Raw genomic sequence first — 19,392 nt, 5'->3', positions numbered from 1 at the left:
CATCAATTTACAAAGGGACGAGTTACTGCTACTGAACCCTTGACTGATAAATTGCTTAGTTTTTTGAATGTGTGGTTTAATCTTTCAAAGTAGTTGTTGTAAGCTAGCATCCATTTACTCTTGTATTTTTTGAACACTGTACTACTAGCATTACTCTGGCAAATGATAGCCTCAGACTGAGACACTCTTTGAAATAACAAAACGTTCCTGGATTGACAAACTAATGTGAGGTAATTAGAGGTGAAAGAGACCCTTTTTATAGCTCGACAAGTATAAATGCAAAAAAATATAAAAATATATATATATAGCAGATGCTTCGCTTCATAGATTTTTGGAAAATGACGCTTCCGCGTCCCCGCTTCCAAAAAACGTCCCCGCTTCATGCAACATTGCTACGGCCCATTAAAAATTTAAATTTAATTATGTTCTTTTGATTTTTATTTTTGGTCACATTAAAAAAAATTATTGCCACAATAACTTTGTTTCATAAGCTTAGCACATTAAAAATTTACTTAAGGGATAATTAAATTCTAATCTAAAGTTCCTTGGTGACTTTTTGTGCGTTAAGTGTAAAATTTGAATTTTGTGGTAGTGATTTCTCTATTGTCAAGTGTGATTAATGTGTTAGAATCATATCTAAAGATTGACTATAGGAGAAAGATAAATTCTAGATCTGGGTTATTGAAGAAAATCATTTAAAATATAGAATCGTTGCTTAGCAGTTAATTTTCACAATTCTTCACGGTATTTAATTGCCAGAATATATTGCATGATAAAATTGTGGGCATTTACATTTAATCGTTCATGATCGTACTTTCGTCACATTTATAAATTTCTCTTGATAACTTGTTTTTATCTAGTTTATGGTTAATTGGTTTAATCTTTCAAAGTAGTTGTTGTAAGCTAGCATCCATTTACTCTTATATTTTTTGAACACTATACTACTAGCATTACTCTGGCAAATGATAGCCTCAGACTGAGACACTCTTTGAAATAACAAAACGTTCCTGGATTGACAAACTAATGTGAGGTAATTAGAGGTGAAAGAGACCCTTTTTATAGCTCGACAAGTATAAATGCAAAAAAATATAAAAATATATATATATAGCAGACGCTTCGCTTCATAGATTTTTGGAAAATGACGCTTCCGCGTCCCCTCTTCCAAAAAACGTCCCCGCTTCATGCAACATTGCTACGGCCCATTAAAAATTTAAATTTAATTATGTCCTTTTGATTTTTATTTTTGGTCACATTAAAAAAAATTATTGCCACAATAACTTTGTTTCATAAGCTTAGCACATTAAAAATTTACTTAAGGGATAATTAAATTCTAATCTAAAGTTCCTTGGTGTCTTTTTGTGCGTTAAGTGTAAAATTTGAATTTTGTGGTAGTGATTTCTCTATTGTCAAGTGCGATTAATGTGTTAGAATCATATCTAAAGATTGACTATAGGAGAAAGATAAATTCTAGATCTGGGTTATTGAAGAAAATCATTTAAAATATAGAATCATTGCTTAGCAGTTAATTTTCACAATTCTTCACGGTATTTAATTGCCAGAATATATTGCATGATAAAATTGTGGGCATTTACATTTAATTGTTCATGATCGTACTTTCGTCACATTTATAAATTTCTCTTGATAACTTGTTTTTATCTAGTTTATGGTTAATTGAACATAAAGGCACTAGTCTAAAATCATTTTTATCTTGTGGTTGTGTCTTATTTTATTAGATCTATCCATTTTGATTAACCAAGACTCGTTTGCATTCATCAAGTTGTTCATCTTTAAGTCTCCTACCCCCCTTGACATGTCTAGCAGAGAGTCTAAATGGAGTGAGTAAGGATTAGAGTGATAGCCCTTAATCTGAGCGTTGTTGTGGTGCCTAGACACTTTGTGCGACAGCATTTTTTGGCGTCATTGTCGGGGACAGAGTTTTTCTGTCCTTGGCCCTCTCAATCTCTTCTCATCATTTAATCCTTTCATCTTCACCCATTCATATTCATCTCATTTTCATCATATCTTCTTTTGTGTCTAAGTTATATTTTTATGTCTGGGTGGCGACTCCACTTCCTTCATCTTCTACAAGGGCGTGAACTAGGAGGAACCCAAGCAGCTTGGCTAATCCTGCTCTAGATCCTAAAAGGGCTCTCAGATCTAGATTACACAAGCTCACTTCTCTTACACTCCTTGACAATCTCGTCCAGGAAGCTCTCTGTGATGTCCATTCACTCTTCTTGAATCCTCCCGTTCCAGACATCATAGATATCTATGAGCCTTTTAACTTTGCTAACATCCAGGGTTATGCCCATAACCTTCCTAATATTGGTATAAACAAGTTGCCCGTTTTCCAAGGAAATATGCAATCACTGTTAAAAATCATTTATATGCTTTTCAGACGTGGTGGGATAAATTCACTCATGCTCATAATTATGAGGATGTGCAAATGAAATGCTTCGTCTTGACCCTTGAGCAGGATGATATGGATTGGTTTAGGGATAGGCTTGATCATAGCATTGATTCATTTGATTCCCTCCTTAATGCTTTTAGAGAGAAATTTGGTGATAAGAAAGAATATCGATTTTTAGCAAAATCCATTAGCGTCATTAAAAAGAAAGAAAATGAGATGTGTGAAGAATTTAATAAAAGGTTTAATGGTATGCTTAAAGAGATATCTAATAATTACAAACTAACTGAGAAAATGCTTCTAGAATATTATCTCGATGCTTTCAATCTTGACACTTCTTATGAGCTAGAAGGTCCAAGCCTGTTGACTATAAGGCTTGTCAACTCACAACTTTAGAACTGGAAAAAGATAAGAAGGCTTCTGGCAAATTTGAAATTCCTGGGCTTGATAGATCTGTTGTTAAATTAAAATAACCTAAAGGAAAAAAAAAGGAATCCGAAGAAGAACCTATGCAAACACTACTTAAGAAGTTATAAAATATGGAGTTAAATCAAGCTAGGATGATTGCTAATCATGCTAAGGAAATAACTACATTACAGTCTAGGTTGATTCAAATGGGAAGAGCTCAATTGCAAAATCATCAACCTAGGGGTTAGAATAGTAATAATATTCGAAATAATTGCCAGAAAAAAGGTCAGTCCAGTGAGTAGAGGCCTCCTCACCCTCTTGAAACGAATAATCTTGTGGAGGAGACCTCGCCTTATTGTAGAGCATGTGATGAGCTTCATGAAGAAGCCACTTGTCCTATTATCAAGAGAATCATGCATCATGAGATGCTTGGGACAAGTAATCAGATAAACATGGTTGGTAAAGAATATCATCTATCACAAGAGAATTGGGAAGAGGTCAAGGGAAATAGTCAACCTGTTAGACCTTTCACATCTTCATATAGCATTAATAATTTTGGTCAAGAAACTGATGTCTTGGTTAAACTTTTTAGCGAGGAGCCTCCTCCTAAGTGATTTCTTGAAATTGCTAAGGACAAGGGGCTAACCTATCAGAGAAGAAGTCAAAATGTTAATCAAGTTAATTCTTGAAATCAACTTCTGGTATGAATATTGATTTAGGAGGTTGGTTTAATAACTCTAAAGTTTTGGTTCTTGTCACCGAAATAGTGAAGATCTCCTCCCAAAAGGCCAAGTTACTACCCACTACCCAAGTGAATGCAACTCAAGAGGAAACTCTTGAGGCTTTCTACCAGGATGCTCCCGTGTATTTGCAAAGTATGGAATCCGATAACAAAGGGCATTCTCCTTTTTTCATTACTTTGCTTGTTAATAATTATCGGTTATATAACTGCATGCTTGACTCTGGTGCTTCTGCTTGTGTGATGACTATGAGAGTCATGGAACAGCGTAATTTAAGGATATGTAGGCCTTACTACAACATATGTGCCACGAATTCGAAGAAAATTGAATTTCATGGGTTAATTAAGGACTTACAAGTCCACCTGTCTTTGTACCCTGATAGCATGATTGTCATGGACATAGTTGTGGTTGATGTGCCTGATGATTCGGGTATGTTGTTGTCTAGAAAATGAGCCTCTGAACTAGGAGGAAGCATACAAATGAACTAGTCATACGCTATGATTCCTTCCCCTAATGGTCAAGGATTTCTTAAATTAAACAGAAAGCCCGAAAGGAGATTCCATGTCGAAGATCCTAAAAGTCCCCATAATGAGATAATATGTGAACGATCAGACCCTAGGAATCATGCTACTTTATCTAACTCAATCATTCCCGTAGAGGTCAAGGTTGATAAAAAAGAGGGTGACTTAAAAAATAAAGTTTGGCATTTGTACTTTGATGGTGCAGCATCTAGGCATGGTAAAGGTGTGGGAATTGTCTTGAAATCTCCCCTTGGTCATATTTTCAAATTTGCCTATCGATTAGAATTTGAAGCAACCAGCAATGTGGCTGAATATGAAGCCTTATTGTTGGGTATTGAAATGGCAAAAACTTTGAAAGTCAAATTGCTAAGTATCAAGGGTGATTCAGATTTAGTTTTTATGCAAATAAAAAATAAATTTACATGTAAAAATCAAATATTAAGAAATTATAGAAATGTTGTGTGGGATACCATGGAGTATTTTGATGCCATCAATCTTGAAGCTATCCCAAGAGAGAAAAATTGCTCAGCTGATGAGTTAGTTTTTGTTGCTTCTATCATGTAGTTATCTGATAAGTTAATTGAAGATAAAACTAAGACGAATATCATTTTTAAACCTTCTATCCCAAATAAATCTGAACATGGGCAAGGCTTTGATAATGAAACACATGTTATTCACTTTCTAAATAATTTGGATAAGTTCCAGGGTTTTCAGGTAAATTCTACAGAAGACGAATCCAAACGGCTTAATTTTCAGAGAGGGAACAGTGCTACCATATGCACGATAAAACATGGCACATCTAAAAAGCAGCCTACAAATTTGCCTGAAAGTAGGCAAATGCTCAGCATGCACTACATTGAACGCATCCGATGCCATGGGGCATCCTTTATATTGTGTTCCTAACCCTACACCCTTTTATTTCCGTATTTCATTTTGTAGGTAGATTTATGTTTTTCATGTTATTAGGATAGTTAATAAATGAAGAGTTTGTATCTTTCATGTGCTTAATATTATATGATGATTTTTGGATGGACGCTACTTATGATATCTTGTGTGTTGCATGGATGCAAATTCTAGATTCTCATATTCCTCCGGTGAAACAATGTGTCCACAAGTAGAGCCAAATGTTGACCACTACGTGTCAATGACCCATAGCAGTACACCCCCTTTTTTCACATATGGGATAGCGCCTGATCGATGTGTTGGTGCCGTCCAGCTATCATCATCAGCCTGACTTCCAAGATGTTATGTAAACCAATTATGCATGTGTATAATTTAAATTATCTCAGCAGACTCGTGTCATGTATGTAACAACCTAGGTAAACCTACCTTTCTAGTGATGATCTCCATTCTAGGAGGTTTTTCATCTCACCGATTCATTTTCGAATAATTGGCATAGCTTTTCCCTCCAGTCTTACCCCAAAGTTGGAATCGATTTTCTGACTAGGATCTAAGGTGAGTCCTAGTCTTCTAAATCAAGTCTATGTAAAAATAATTTGGGAAAAATCCTAACTAGATTATTACAAATTACATGGTCTGGTGGATTATATTTGTGTCGCAGAAATGGGTAATCTGTGAGGGTCTATTACAAATGGGTTTCTCCCTTATGATGTAAAAAATATGAAAATCATGATGTAAACTGTCTTGAGGGTTGAAAAAATAATTTATCCCCTCATAGGTTAATTAATTAAATTTTTTGCCCACGGGGCTTTGGATTGACGGTGAATGGGTGCGCTGTTAAGGCACTCCTTGCGATAGGTCACTGGTTCAATTCCCCGTGGGTACTTAGTTTAGTCTTAACCTAGAAAAAAAAAAATTAATTAAATTTTTTGGCCCAAAATTAATTAAAATCCTAAGCCAAAAATTTAATTAATTCTAGGTCCTAGGTAAATTTAAATTCTCAAAAGGCAAAATTCGGTGTTCATAAAAAATTAAATTTTAAGAGGTCTGAGGATTAAGGTAAATTAATTTTTTTGATAAATTTTAAAACTTTGATCCCTGAGGTTAAGTCAGAGTCAAATTTTTTGGGAAATTAACTCAAAATTTTAATTTTTGAGTTAATTAAAATGCATTTAAATTAAAATTTCGAATTTCCTCAAAAAATTAAATATTTCAACAGGTGAGATTAAAAGAAATTTTGATCTTCATCAATGGTCGAGATTATTATGACAAGGATCACTCGAACTAGCCGTTGGAGGATTTATCTTTAAATAAGAGGTCATTTGTCAGTCGATCTATCCAATCTCTGAGTCATGTGCTTAACAAGAAGCTCTTGTGTAATCTTTTTCTAGATAATAAAGAAAGACCTTGGGGTTAATTTCTGTTGTTGTTACTCTTCACAGGAATACTATAAGATGTATTATTTTCATGCATAATTTTTTCTAAAGCCATTGATGATAGCTTCTAAAGAGTGATTTGAGCACAGGTATCTTGCTCAGTCGTTAAAGTTTGAATAATAATTTAAATTTTGAACATAATAACAGGTATCTCTATTAGTCTAAATTTTATTATTATTTTCTCGCTCTATTTTTAATGGCTGGATCGAGTTTTGCAGGGAATCTTGATTTAGGTCCACGGGCGTTAGGGGAAGTTTTCATTTGGACCAACCAACTCCCGATCTGTGTTTCCTGAAGAGCCCAGCAAAATTAACTTCGGGCTTATCATAAGATTTTTTTTGGTGATGCATGAAGGGTTTTGAGTTAGCACCTCCTTTAAAATTTAAAAAATCTTTTAATTTTTGTGCACCATAATGATAGGTTAGACTACTTAGAGCCTTCAGCTTCTAATTATTGTAATTATTTTACTGGTTTTTTGGGTTTTTTTATATCATTGTATATATTGTTTCTAAGTGTTATTGTCATTTACAACTGCAAATCTGAAGGAAGATTTTTGTTTGAAGCCAGATCTAGGGCCTGGAGGGTAAGATCTGGCCTCAATATCATTTTGCAAGGCCATTATTTTTTACAGTTCGAGGGTTTGAAAAATTTAAATCTATGGATTTTATGAGTTCTCCTTGAAAGGAAATCTGAAGCAGAAGTATACTGGTTTAACTTAAATTTCTGGAAATTGTTTAAGGGTTTCTTGGGCTACCATATTTTTCCATCTGTTTCCTGGAAGCTCCTAAAAAATTGCAGCTCCTCTTTGTTGCATTCTTTCCATTTTGCTGTTGTTTTTTTTCCCTGGAAAATTTTCAAAATTTTTTTTTTTACTGCAAATTTCGAAGAAAAAAATTAGAAACCCCTTTTCCTCTATCGATCTGCTAATTCGCAGCCATTTCCGAGTTGCATTATCTTTGCCATCTTTCTGCCTACAAAAAAACGAGCTTCATCTCCTCTGTGTAGCTCCCATCCATCCTCCTTCCTTGCTATCTGCGACTTCACTGCATTCCTCGAGCTCTCTCCTTTGTCGCCTTACCAGCAAAAAACCCTGCTCTTCTCCATCCCTGCGGCTCCTTGCGTGTTGCTCTCCCGCATTCCTTCCTGCAAGCCTACGTCAAACCACTTTCAAACGCTTCCATTGCCAGACCCCTTGCCGGAGCTCCCTCGATCCTCATTTCTCCAACGCAGTCGTCACTGCTCCCTCTCCTCTCGGCTTGCAAAACCAAAACACACTTTGATTTCTTTCTTTTTTTACTTTATGTTTTAATATGCATTGGCCTTAGGGTTAGTTCCTTTTTTTTCTTTTTCTTTTTTTAAAATTCGATTTCATCTTTATTTTGTAAGGGTGGGGTGTTTTACAAATTCGATTTTATTTTTTGCGCATTTCACTTTTTTTATTTTTTGTTCTTTGATTTTTATTTTTTGTTTTAATTTTTTATTTTAATTTTTTTATATGACTTTAGTTTTGTTTATGTTTTGATTCCTCTTTTGATATTTTTTATTTTAATTTTGTTACATAAACAAAAATTTAAAACATTAAAACATTTAAAAAACTAAAAATTAAAAAAAAATAAAAAATAAATAAAAAAAATAAAAAAAAAAAAAAATTGTGACTTTGAAATTGCGAATGAAATAACCAAAAGCAGAACTTAATCTTTCACATTTATAAAATTTTGTTTTTTTATGTGGCCTACGGCCCATTAAAAATTTAAATTTAATTAAGTTCTTTTGATTTTTATTTTCGGTCACATTAAAAAAATTTATTGCCATATTAACTTTGCTTCATAAGCTTAGCACATTAAAAATTTACCTAAGGAATAATTAAATTCTAATCTAAAGTTCCTTGGTGTCTTTTTGTGTGTTAAGTGTAAAATTTGTAATTTTATGGTAGTGATTTCTTTATTGTCAAGTGCGATTAATGTTTTTGAATCATATCTAAAGATTGACTATAGGAGAAAGATAAATTCTAGAGCTGGGTTATTGAAGAAAATCATTTTAAATCTAGAATCATTGCTTAGCAGTTAATTTTCATTTTCACGCATTTAATTGCTAGAATATATTGCATGATAAAGTTTTGGGCATTTACATTTAATCGTTCATGATCGTCACTTTCATCACTGTAATCAGTCCAGGAAGCTCTCCTAGGTTGCAGCTCGGAGATGTCTGGTAACATATAATCTTCAATATTGTTCTCAGAACTATTGGAATGGATGATGGTTTGGATCAAGTCAGATAACCATTTCAGCGCTTTTCTCACTCAAGACATGCATGAACACCCTCAACAACACAAGGCTTTAGACTACTAATGCTCAATAGTTTATAGATTTAATGAATAGATGGAGAATACTGATTGTACCAACAGATTGCATACATAAACACATATGAATGGCCAACTACAGGAAGTAAATGAGACTTGCAAATCTAATTTATCAATGCAGAGATAAGATGACAGTTATCTGGCATTAGACATAGCAGAAAACCTGAATAACCTATTCAGGTGCAAGTGTAAAACAGCAAAGAGAATGGACATTGAACATATAATAGCAAAAGAAGCTTATATTGCTAGAATGAAGATGAGAAGCTTGAAGGAACAAAGGAGGAACAATCTCCAGAAGTTGAACCTCTATTACATTTTGCTTTCAGCTATTTATAGCTCTTTACAATGATGCTAAGTCTTCTGAGGCTTGAGAGGTCTTAATCTATCCCTCTGTCTTGTTTAACTGTTTGATCTCTGACTAGGCAAGCATGGCTCGGAGGTTTCTTCTTCTGATAGAAAAATAACCGCATTCAGATATTTTGGATAGTTTGTCGTGCTATCTGGGAGCTCTCTCGTGCCAAAGATGCCCCATAATGTTTGTTAGTTTTGGATAAGTTGCGTTGTTGATGCCTCATGGCCGATTCCGTTTCGAGCTAACTATGTGTGCTCCATGACTGTTTCTGTTTAGTGTGAGCTATGCTGCGATGGAAGGGCTATCGGGCCACTGTTTTCCCTTTAAATATTTAGAATCATTGTCTATTAACGTATAAAAACACAGCAACATTGTGAAAATCCTGCCCATCTCTGTCCTTTTCGAACTTAAAAAATCCTTAGATATGGCTTATTCTCCTCTCGGGTCCACCCTTGCAGTGATAACACATCTCCACCATTGATTTGAGAGTCTTAGATCCAACAGTGGTGATCCATTTCAGACACCTATTTTGTACTAGAGTTAACTGCCCGATGAGGGTGGTTTTCTCCCTCCTCATCTTGGACACGTGGCAGCCGTTGTATGGCATCGGGCGAAGCTCGGCCTAAACCACTTATGCCCATTGCCCGCCCGAAATCCTGTCTGTTTCGCGATTTCTTTGTGTTTCAAAAATGCACCAAAACATTGAAAATCATTAAAAAATGGACTTTGGCGGACTTCAAAAATTATATTTTTCACTTTCCGAACCCTTTCGGGTCCGACCTTCATCACAATCGCACACATATATGCAAAGGCCTTGCTCCATGGTGATCACCGATGCGATATAGCGATGCGATCAACCGCCATCGCATGTCGCTCATCCTAGAGGTCTTCCATATATCATGGCGCATGTCCCCACAGATTGCGACCCATCAATCCGATCATCGGCGCTCGCTGATCGGCGGTGTCTTGCGCCCAACTTTAAGTTGTCCTCACTACTCGACCGATTGCGATTAGCCGCTTAGATCTAGGCCATTGATCGGCCAGATCTAACGGCTGATATTCTTTCATTGTTTAAAGCTTTTGATTTTGGTTTTTCATGGTTTTCAAGCATTTTTGCCTCCCGATAGTGTATTTCTGCCCTTCCAAGGGCTCTCCTCTTGCGCTGATTTTGATCATTGGATGATTTTTGAGCAAATCTTGAAGATTTCAAGAGCATTTTTGGATCCTTTGGGATGATTTTAAGCAAATTTGGAAACTTTAAGAGCATATATGGATCCAATTTTGGGCCTTTTGCTAGCGAGGCTAACAATCACATTTATAAATTGCTCTGGATAACTTGTTTTTATCTAGTTTATGGTTAATTGAATATAAAGGCAATGGTCTAAAATCATTTTTATCTTGTGGTTGTGTCTTATTTTATTAGATCTATCCATTTCGGTTAACCAGGACTCGTTTGCATTCATCAAGTTGTTCATATTTAAATCTCCTAGAGCTTGTGTTCCATAGGCTATCCTCATTCATTCACCTTAGGGACTACCCCCCTTGACTTGTCTAGGAGAGATTATAAATGGAGTAAGGATTAGAGTGACATCCCTTACTCTGAGATTTGTCGCAGTGCCTAGACACTTGAAACCAAACCCAAATGGAAACCCCCTGTAATCCTACATAAGATCCAATGCATCCCCTAGCCTTCTAGTACAACCAGTGATTAAAATAATTGGGTAAAAATCTTACAAATCATGGATAACAACATGGGCACTTCATAATGGCATGCCCTTCCATAGTGGGCTTTGGCAGGTGCTAGTGTTTCCAAGCTCCAAAGGGGGTTAGCCATGTACCTTATTATGTAGTTTCATCCCTTAAAGGGTATAGTATATCCAAGGTACACCCCTCTAATGGGGGTGGCAAGTGACAAATAAGTGGAATGGAATAGGAAATGAGAGGAGCAATCCTGGGCGACATAGCGAGGCATAGGGGTGGCTAGATAAGGGGAAGCCCACACCTGGGTATGTAATGTATAGGAGGGAGCAATCATGGTACATGAGGTTCCCCAACCCTGATTTTTCCACCCTTCTTCATATACCTTTTTCCTTTCATGAATTTTCTTTAATTAACTACTCAGGGCTCAAAGGGCAAGAGCATGATCAGTAAGATATAACAGTGATTACCCCTTTTAAGCAAGGCGGTTCATTGCCCTCCAGGGTTGGGACAATCATGGGTTCCTAAATGATAGAGAAGGCTCGTCTAGGGCCTATGGAACTAGGGTGATGGCCAATGGTTGGGGTAGAGCTCATGTAATGGCTTTTGCCCACGTGCTAATTATTTTTGTCCTGACCATCTTTTGCATTTTGTGGTACAATTTCCGGTCAAATGTGGCCATTTATGCTTTTCACTTTTTCTTTTAGTTGGTTCAACCTCCGAGGCATCATTCTAGGTCTGACCCAAGGTGGGGGAAGGGGATAGGGAGGCTTCCCCTATGTGGACCCAAAATGGGAATGTGGACCCATGTCAGAGCAAAGATGAATGGGGGTATAGTGAGTGGAAAGGGAGTAATATGTGTGGATAAAGGAGCGAGACCATGCACCCAAAGTCGGGGTTTCCCAAATAGTACCAGCCTAGAACCAAATGGTCAATAAAAGAGATGCCACAACATTAAGATTTAAGGGTAACAACCTAAAGAGATCAAGGGGATAGGAGCACAAGCTAAGCCCACTCTTTCGGCCAAATCCCTCCATCAATCCATACCCAAAAGTATCCATGATAAGTAAACACAATACTCAATTACCAAATGACAAGACATACCTTTAGATTCGGAAGGCCTACCTTCAAACATACGGTTAATACAGGTGGGTGAGGGACCACATGGCTGGCTTAGGTGGCAGAGAAATCACACAACGAGGTAGTAGGAGGCATCTAGGGGCTGCTAGCTGCCGGTTGAGGCTCATCATGGAGAAAAATTTCTCCTGGGGATATCACCCACGAAGTGGTGGGTAACAGGACCAGTGCTCCAAGAACCGTTCCCCCCCCCCAAGGATCTAAAGGCAGATCCGCGTCCCGTACAGATCCGCCACCGATCCTTCTGCCGAACCGCGGATGAGATCCGCAATTCCTCCTTTTTTTGGCAATTCCTATAAATTTGGATTCGTGGGGGCCTGATCTGCAGCTCCTATTGCCCGATCTGCGGTTCCTATTTCCCGATCTGCGGATCCAGAAAGGATCGGGTGCAAATCTGTGGAGGTTCGAGCGTGTATCCACCGTGGATCACGAGCGGATCTGAGAGAAGGTGGACGGTTCCACGGGGCTTTTTTTGTTTTATTGTTTTTGAAAATTTCTAACTGTTTTGTGAGGAACTACACTTTTTGAATACTCCCAAGGTGCCCCTTGATGCTCCCTAGACGCTTCCTAGATGCTCCCTAATGGTAATGTTAAATTTCTAAAGTAAAAGTGACATTCTCCTTTATCTTTCGTTTCCATCCTTTTACTTAAATTTTTCACATTACCATGAAATGACTCAAGATGTTTGAGAGTGGTTCCAACCTCATCAGACTTCATATGGAGAAAATAGAATTGCGTATCCCATTCATAATTCAACAGAGTTAACATTTTTCAGGATCAATGGGATTGTGGTGTCTCATTGGATTATATGTTGTATGAGGGCATGTGATTGGCATTTAATCAAGAGCAACAAGCCCTATATGTACCCCAGTGTTGGTGTTATTGATTGTTGAACACCTTTGTCATGGCCTTAGCAATTATGTACCCTTCATTCAAGTCAAAATCATGATCAGGCATGTTAAGCTTTCTCTACCATATTATAAGGCTTGGATTAAGCTATTTGATCAAAATTAGGCAATGTTAACTAAAATCCCTATAGACTTGAAGTAGAAGCAAAGGCTAGACAAGAGAAGAGGAATCTAGATTGTAGATGGTTGATGCTAGAATAATTAATCATTGATGTAGAATGGATGCCATATCTATCTTGATTTATGTAAAAATATGCATGTTTTCATGTCTTCTACAACTAATTTGGTATTTTGGATGTTTTTTTAATATAAATGCAAAATATATATATATATATTAGACGCTTCCGAGACGCTTCGCTTCCTAGATTTTTGGAAAATGACACTTCTCCGTCCCCGCTTTCAAAAAACGTCTCTGTTTCATCCCCACTTCGTGCAACATTGAACAGGACTCATGTCAGTGATCATGCAGCAAAGGTGCCACCACCATTGTTGGCCAGATGTAAGAACTTTAGCTTTAAAACCTCCAGCATTGTGTAGGGGGCATTAGCTCATGGTCATGTTCCACAACCACTTCCACGGTTTCACCTACTCCTAGTCCTATTGTTCCTATATCATGGGCAACGAAATTAGAAATTTCTCTTGGCAAGAGGAAAGCTGAGTAGATAGTAGAACTGTCCTTTTCTGTTTAGAATCTAATTTCTTGAAGTAATTTATCCTTATTATGGCCAATTTTAAAACATTATATGACATTTTAAGTTTGAACTTACCCTTAAACTGTTGACTGTATATCACAACAATTTGGTCATGAATACGATGTTCTGTTTCATTTCGCTGTTGATGTTATCTACTACAGTTTGTTGATGATCAACAACACTATCTGCTGAAACTTGAATGTTGATGTTATGGTTAATCATTTTATTACAACTTAAGTTATAACCTAATGATTGATGTTATATGTGTACTAGATGCTTGATGCTATAATGATCATCATTAATCCAGATAGTCAAATCTATGTTTTCATATTTTTTTGCAACAAATTCAACATTATGCATGTTTGTGTTTAGTATACATGCATCAAAATATATATCATATAAAAAACTCTCTTGGAATGCTCCAGCTCACAAGCTTTTGAAAATTGGCACTTTGCGCTCACACTTTCACTCCCAGCGGGCTTGCATGTGAGTATGCAGAACTTTTATATTATGAGTTTAATTTCTAAAGTTAATCCATATTCTACCAGTATTATTATATTTGATTGCTTAAGTGTAAGGATAGTTTCACTTTTCCACAATACTGATCCTATTATCTCATCTAATTCAAGTAAGAACTCTAGTTTTCCCTATTCAATATGTTATCGACAGAACATTACTGCTGATTGCTGCTTAGGATATGAGTTGAAATCATTCAGCCAGGGTGACAGACTGTTTGGAGATGTCACATAAACTTATATGAAATAACAATCATACATTTCATGGTTAGATTCTTGTAATCAGTCAAAATGTTGGAGTCATTTGATGCACAAAATATAAAAAATCAGAGAATCATACATTGCATGGTGGTATTCTTGTAATCAGTCAAAATATTAGAGACATTTGTTTCACAAAATATAAGAAATAATAGAACGCATTTGACCTTCTCAAGCTAAAGCAATGTAAGACCTATTCTTCAAAATGCATCTCAGACTTACCACCCCCAGCTTCATAGACTGCTTCTGATGAAAAATCTGTTAATGGAGAAGGCATCCTAAAAGAGCCAAATCCAGATTGTTCTGCATGAAAGGAACTTCTCGGTGTAGCTACAGGTGATTGTAACACTAAGGAACGCTCAAATGAAAGATCCAAACTTCCTTTTACGTGACTATTCCCAGCATAGTCATCTTCAGTTCCACAAATCAATTCATTTGCCCTAGCCTAGTAAAAGAAAAATGTACCAAACTTATTAAAAGTTTCAAATTCAAGATATGCATTATAGTACCTCAAACACAGCTTGACTCAACCATATGTATTATCTTGTGGCAAAAACATTCAGAAAATATTCTTGTCAGATATTTTTTCAGGGTCTTACCCAATCAGAGTCATTTTCCTTTTCTTTCCAGAATATTTCCACATGTAGGGGTGATGTAGGGACAATGCCTGCAAATCAAGACCAAACTGAATGTCTGTACAAGAGTGTACTAAATTGGTAGGCATTAAAGATGAAAATATTAAAGAAGAAGAGTTATCACAACAATCTAAGCACACATAATACTGCTTTATCATTTTCCTGTGTAACAACACAAATAAACTAGCATTAAAATCAAAATCATAATGCAGATACAAAATTGTGGCAATTCATTGAACCTGGAATGTAAATAATGGCAAGCTACTTTCCAGTACCAAAATCAATTTCCATACCATTCAGGATTCAGCATCAAAACAAATTTCATAAAAGCATCATTTGCTTTGCACATATTCTAGTGCACTCACCTGTTCGTATCTACATGAAATATTCTGCTAAATGCTAATGGAGTCATATATAAATTACATATCATTCTAAATATTAATGGAGACATAAGATATCTGTATGAAAATTCATGACAATTCAAACCATAACTACAAGATATGAGAGGTACATCATACAGCAGGAAAAAGGAGAAAAACAGATGGCCTAGAAGTTCTGTTACAAAAATTAATAAAAATATGCCAACCTGTACTTCTGAAAATATTAAAATTTTATGAAACAAAACTAATTCTTCTAAATTCTCATGAATTGAAATTCAATACAATGAAACTTAAGTCTTGTGAGTCAAACATGTTAAATTAAACTCTACAGTTATATACATGTGCTTTGAGGCTGTACTACTGCAAGTTTCTTTCTCTCTTTCTTTCTTTCTTTATGTCATTCCCGGCATTCACTAGGAGCTGCACTTCTAATCCACATTGAATTTATACTGGTAGTATGCTTCAGTTCCATTGACCTACTTTTGTGGTCATTTGTTGCACATTAATAAAACTATCTTATCTTATCTTATCTCACCACAGCATAAATTGAGAATTTGAATATTGTCTATGATAACTATTCTAGCTTTATAGGTATGAAATAAACTGATTGCTGCTTCTTACTATAGTGGCCACAAACTGTAGAACACATTCTGAGATTTCTGCTTGCTGTGACACCTCGTTACCCCTCTTTTAGAAGGGGTAGTCCAGAACGTTTTGCCCACGCCATATAAGCCCAGAGGATATGCCCAATAGCCCTGTAAAGCCATGTTGGTGTGTTATCTTGTGAAAGTGACTCTTATATCCCCATTGGAGTGGACGGCCATGGCTATTCTTGACATTGTTTGTTTCATGATATGTCTGCCCTTATGGCATTGTTGACTTCCCCCTGGTGGGCGGTAACTCCCTACCTTGAAATATTCTTATATTTTGCGAAGGGGTGCGGGTATCATGGAGTAAGCATTGTTAGGACTCATGGTTTAAGGGAGCACTTGCACCAATAAAGCTATGTAAGGGTGATCACCATATGTACTTTTCCCTCACACTATCCTTCTAATCACGGTGCACCCCCCTACCCCAAATGTGCCATGTGTCTTATGTATTTTGCACTCCCCATTGACCTTGGTTTTTGCATTCTGATAGTCTCACAATTTCCAATGCATTTGCATCTCATGAGGTACCATGCTACAGGTTTTGACGCACATGAGGTGTCCATTTCATTCTTTATGCCAAGTGAACCACTTGTCTTTCGAAGCAGTCAGATCCTCCTCATAGAACTCAAGTTACAGCAGTGGACCCAATTTTGGGGCAAGTGGGCTTTCCAGGTGGAAAAACAAGCAACATAGTTTGAAGCCAGGCGATGACGTGGACAAGGGGCATGAAACAAGAAGAAAACTAGTACAGTACAAATCAGCTCAATCCAAGCCCTTATACCACACATGGCATGATGTCACTCTCTTTTGGGGTCACCTTGAAGGGAAGAAGTACAGGTTAGGGAAGTATATTGATAAATTAATGCCACCAAGGGCATCTCAAGGTCAAAAAAATCAATTTCAAGCCTATTTCTCAAGCAAATCCAGCCCCAATCAGCTAGCTTTTTGCAAAAGGAGAGGTTGAGTCCTCAATTTGGAAGCAAAGAGGGCCAAATAAGCAAGGCGAAGTATCGAGAATTTTTCCCCAAGTCAAGTAAAAGTCCTCCAAGCAAGGAAAGATAGCATTCAAGGCAAAGATTATCAAAAACGCAAGCAAAGATAAGATCACCAAGCAAGCCGTACCCTAGCCCTAATGACTAACCTTGACCCAAGCCATTTAGGGGTCAATTCTCAGTGAAATCAAGTCATTGTGCCACCTAGAGGAAGCTAGTTTTCCAAGCAAGACAGTCATGGAGCCACAAGTGGAAAGTTTGGACAATAAGAATCAAAAAGGCCCTCCTGGGCCTCTTTGTCGTAGAATGATTATCTCTTTTGGGGCTTGTCCAATGTAAAATTTGAAAATTAATTTTCTTTAACTTAGCCTCCAAGCTTTTGTGGATGGCAAATTACCTATTTTGCGGGAACCAAGGATGATATTTTGAAGAGCCTCACCTATAAATTTAGGCCTTCTTCTCCTTGGAAAATCATTGTAAACTTGTTGAGCTATCAAAAATGTGAATTCTTTTCATGAGACAAAAGGGTGTACATGTGAATTTTCTTCTTTTGTTTGCTTGATCAAATATTTTTCAAAGGCAATTTTTGGAGCAGCACAAAGTTACTCAAGCCTAAGCTAATTGATCCAAGGAGCATTGGAGAAGGTCTAGGGATTCTCACATCTACTTCTAATTCATTCAAGGTATTATTGTTCTCTATTGGAACATGATTTGCTCTCCCCTCCAGAGGTGAATAACCTTATCTTCAATAATTGTTAGTTGCTTGGTTGGAGGATTCTCTTCTTGGAAGACCCACCTAGTAGAAATTTGGTTCCAATTCTTGCCTCGTTTTGATGCTAGGTTTGTATCCTTGGTGTTCCACCTAGCATTCCATGTTGCAAAGTGTAACTAGGTTTGGTCTTCATAATGACTTGAAATTATGTAATAAAGAAGACAAAAATAATAAAATGTATTTTGTAATACTTGCATCATTGGTTTCATGAGCAAGGAGTTTTTTATTATAAGTCAAAGACTTCTTCTTGATGTCTTTAGGGGTTTGTCATCTTGTCATAAATATATAATTTAGAGTCATGTATATGAAGTATTGTTACACTTGTAAAGAAATCAAAGTGTCTATGTAAAAGTCCTCCAATCTAGACAAGCACAGTGATCCTATGTCAACTTCAATATATATATGATGAAGACTTCATGTCGGCTTCGAATGGAGACACACCCTTTGGATAAATATCGACCTCAATATAAATATATATATATAAGTGACATGTCGGCTTGCTTATGAGACACGTCAGTTCACAAAGGACAAGTCGGCTTAAATATAGGCACCAACCACTATATAAAGGAAGCTCTGGTCATTTCCACTATACTCAATTTCGGATGACTCTGAGGTTTCAGATCATAACCCAGAATAACAGTTTCAAGTATGTGCCAAAGTGAGACAGTTCGGATGCCACAGTGACAATGAGACAGTTTGGATGTCACAGAGGGACAGAATTTGGATGTCACAGTGAGACAGTCTCGGATGGGTCACAGAGAGACTGTTTCGGATGAATAAGGACAAGCTTCAGATGGGTGTCACAGCTACACCATGATGATAATGCTACTAAGTGCTACATGGTGCTACAAGGTGTTACAAGGAAGGATGATTGTGTCTTGGTCTAGAAGTGGCATCATAGGTCAAGGGTCATGGTCTTGGTATTCATCAATTGGAATCTCTATAAGAAGAATTTTGTGCGGGTTTTCCTCTCAAAGAGTGAGAGGTTTTGGCTCTAGCAGAAAGCCAATATCTTGTGTTCTTGTCTCTTTTGTTTTGGTAACTATTTGATGAAGTAAGAAAACACACTCTAATAATAACAAGAGAAGATTGTGCTAACAAGAAAATAAAAAGTACCTCACAAATAGTTATCATCGTGAGAAGAATCTTATTAACCTAATTGCCCTAGATTCTTCAACATTCCAAAACCTCAAGCATTGAGATATCAAGTCAAGAGAGGACATAATTTGACTCCTGTAGAAGACGGATCATATCCTTATTCCAACAATTTGCAATCATTTTATTTACAAATTATCTCTCAAAATTTATTGTATTTTTGTAAAGTTATAGTTAGCATAAAATATAAAAACACTAAAAAGATCGTATATCTCAAAAAGTCAAATTATTTCTTATAAAAACTCAATATTTCAATAGTGAATTTATTTGTGATTTAAGGAAGCCCAAAGCCCTAAGGTTGTACACCCTCCCTCAATTTGCATTATATTGTTGTACTAATCATATTTCCAAGTGTTTTGAAGCTAATTACAAGTCCTGGAAATAATCTACAGAAGTTGGGAGTATTTAGAGGCAAACCTTGCCTTGGGATATGTGAAAATCAAGATAAAATATTTTGTATCCATTAAATTGATCCTA

General features: G+C 36.5%; 1 protein-coding gene across 2 annotated transcripts in view; it reads right to left on the bottom strand.

Moving 5' to 3' along the window:
• LOC149167552 (immunoglobulin) overlaps window positions 1-19,392 on the bottom strand; it is a 316,326-nt gene that overhangs the window by 69,959 nt on the left and 226,975 nt on the right. For both annotated transcript variants that reach the window (XM_089433021.1, XM_089433020.1), the window contains exons 7-8: window positions 14,931-14,998; window positions 14,554-14,776 (exon numbers count right to left, since the gene is read on the bottom strand). In XM_089433021.1, coding sequence (XP_089289147.1) covers window positions 14,554-14,776; window positions 14,931-14,998 — 291 coding nt within the window. The remainder of the gene's footprint in view (window positions 1-14,553; window positions 14,777-14,930; window positions 14,999-19,392) is intronic.

This window comes from Pinus tabuliformis, chromosome 5_1 (genome assembly GCF_031772625.1).
Source record: "Pinus tabuliformis cultivar Carrire ecotype Pingquan chromosome 5_1, CPIR1, whole genome shotgun sequence".
NCBI lineage: Eukaryota > Viridiplantae > Streptophyta > Pinopsida > Pinales > Pinaceae > Pinus > Pinus tabuliformis.
The sequence above is the reverse complement of the archived record's forward strand: the minus strand, read 5'-3'. Positions and strand labels throughout refer to the sequence as shown.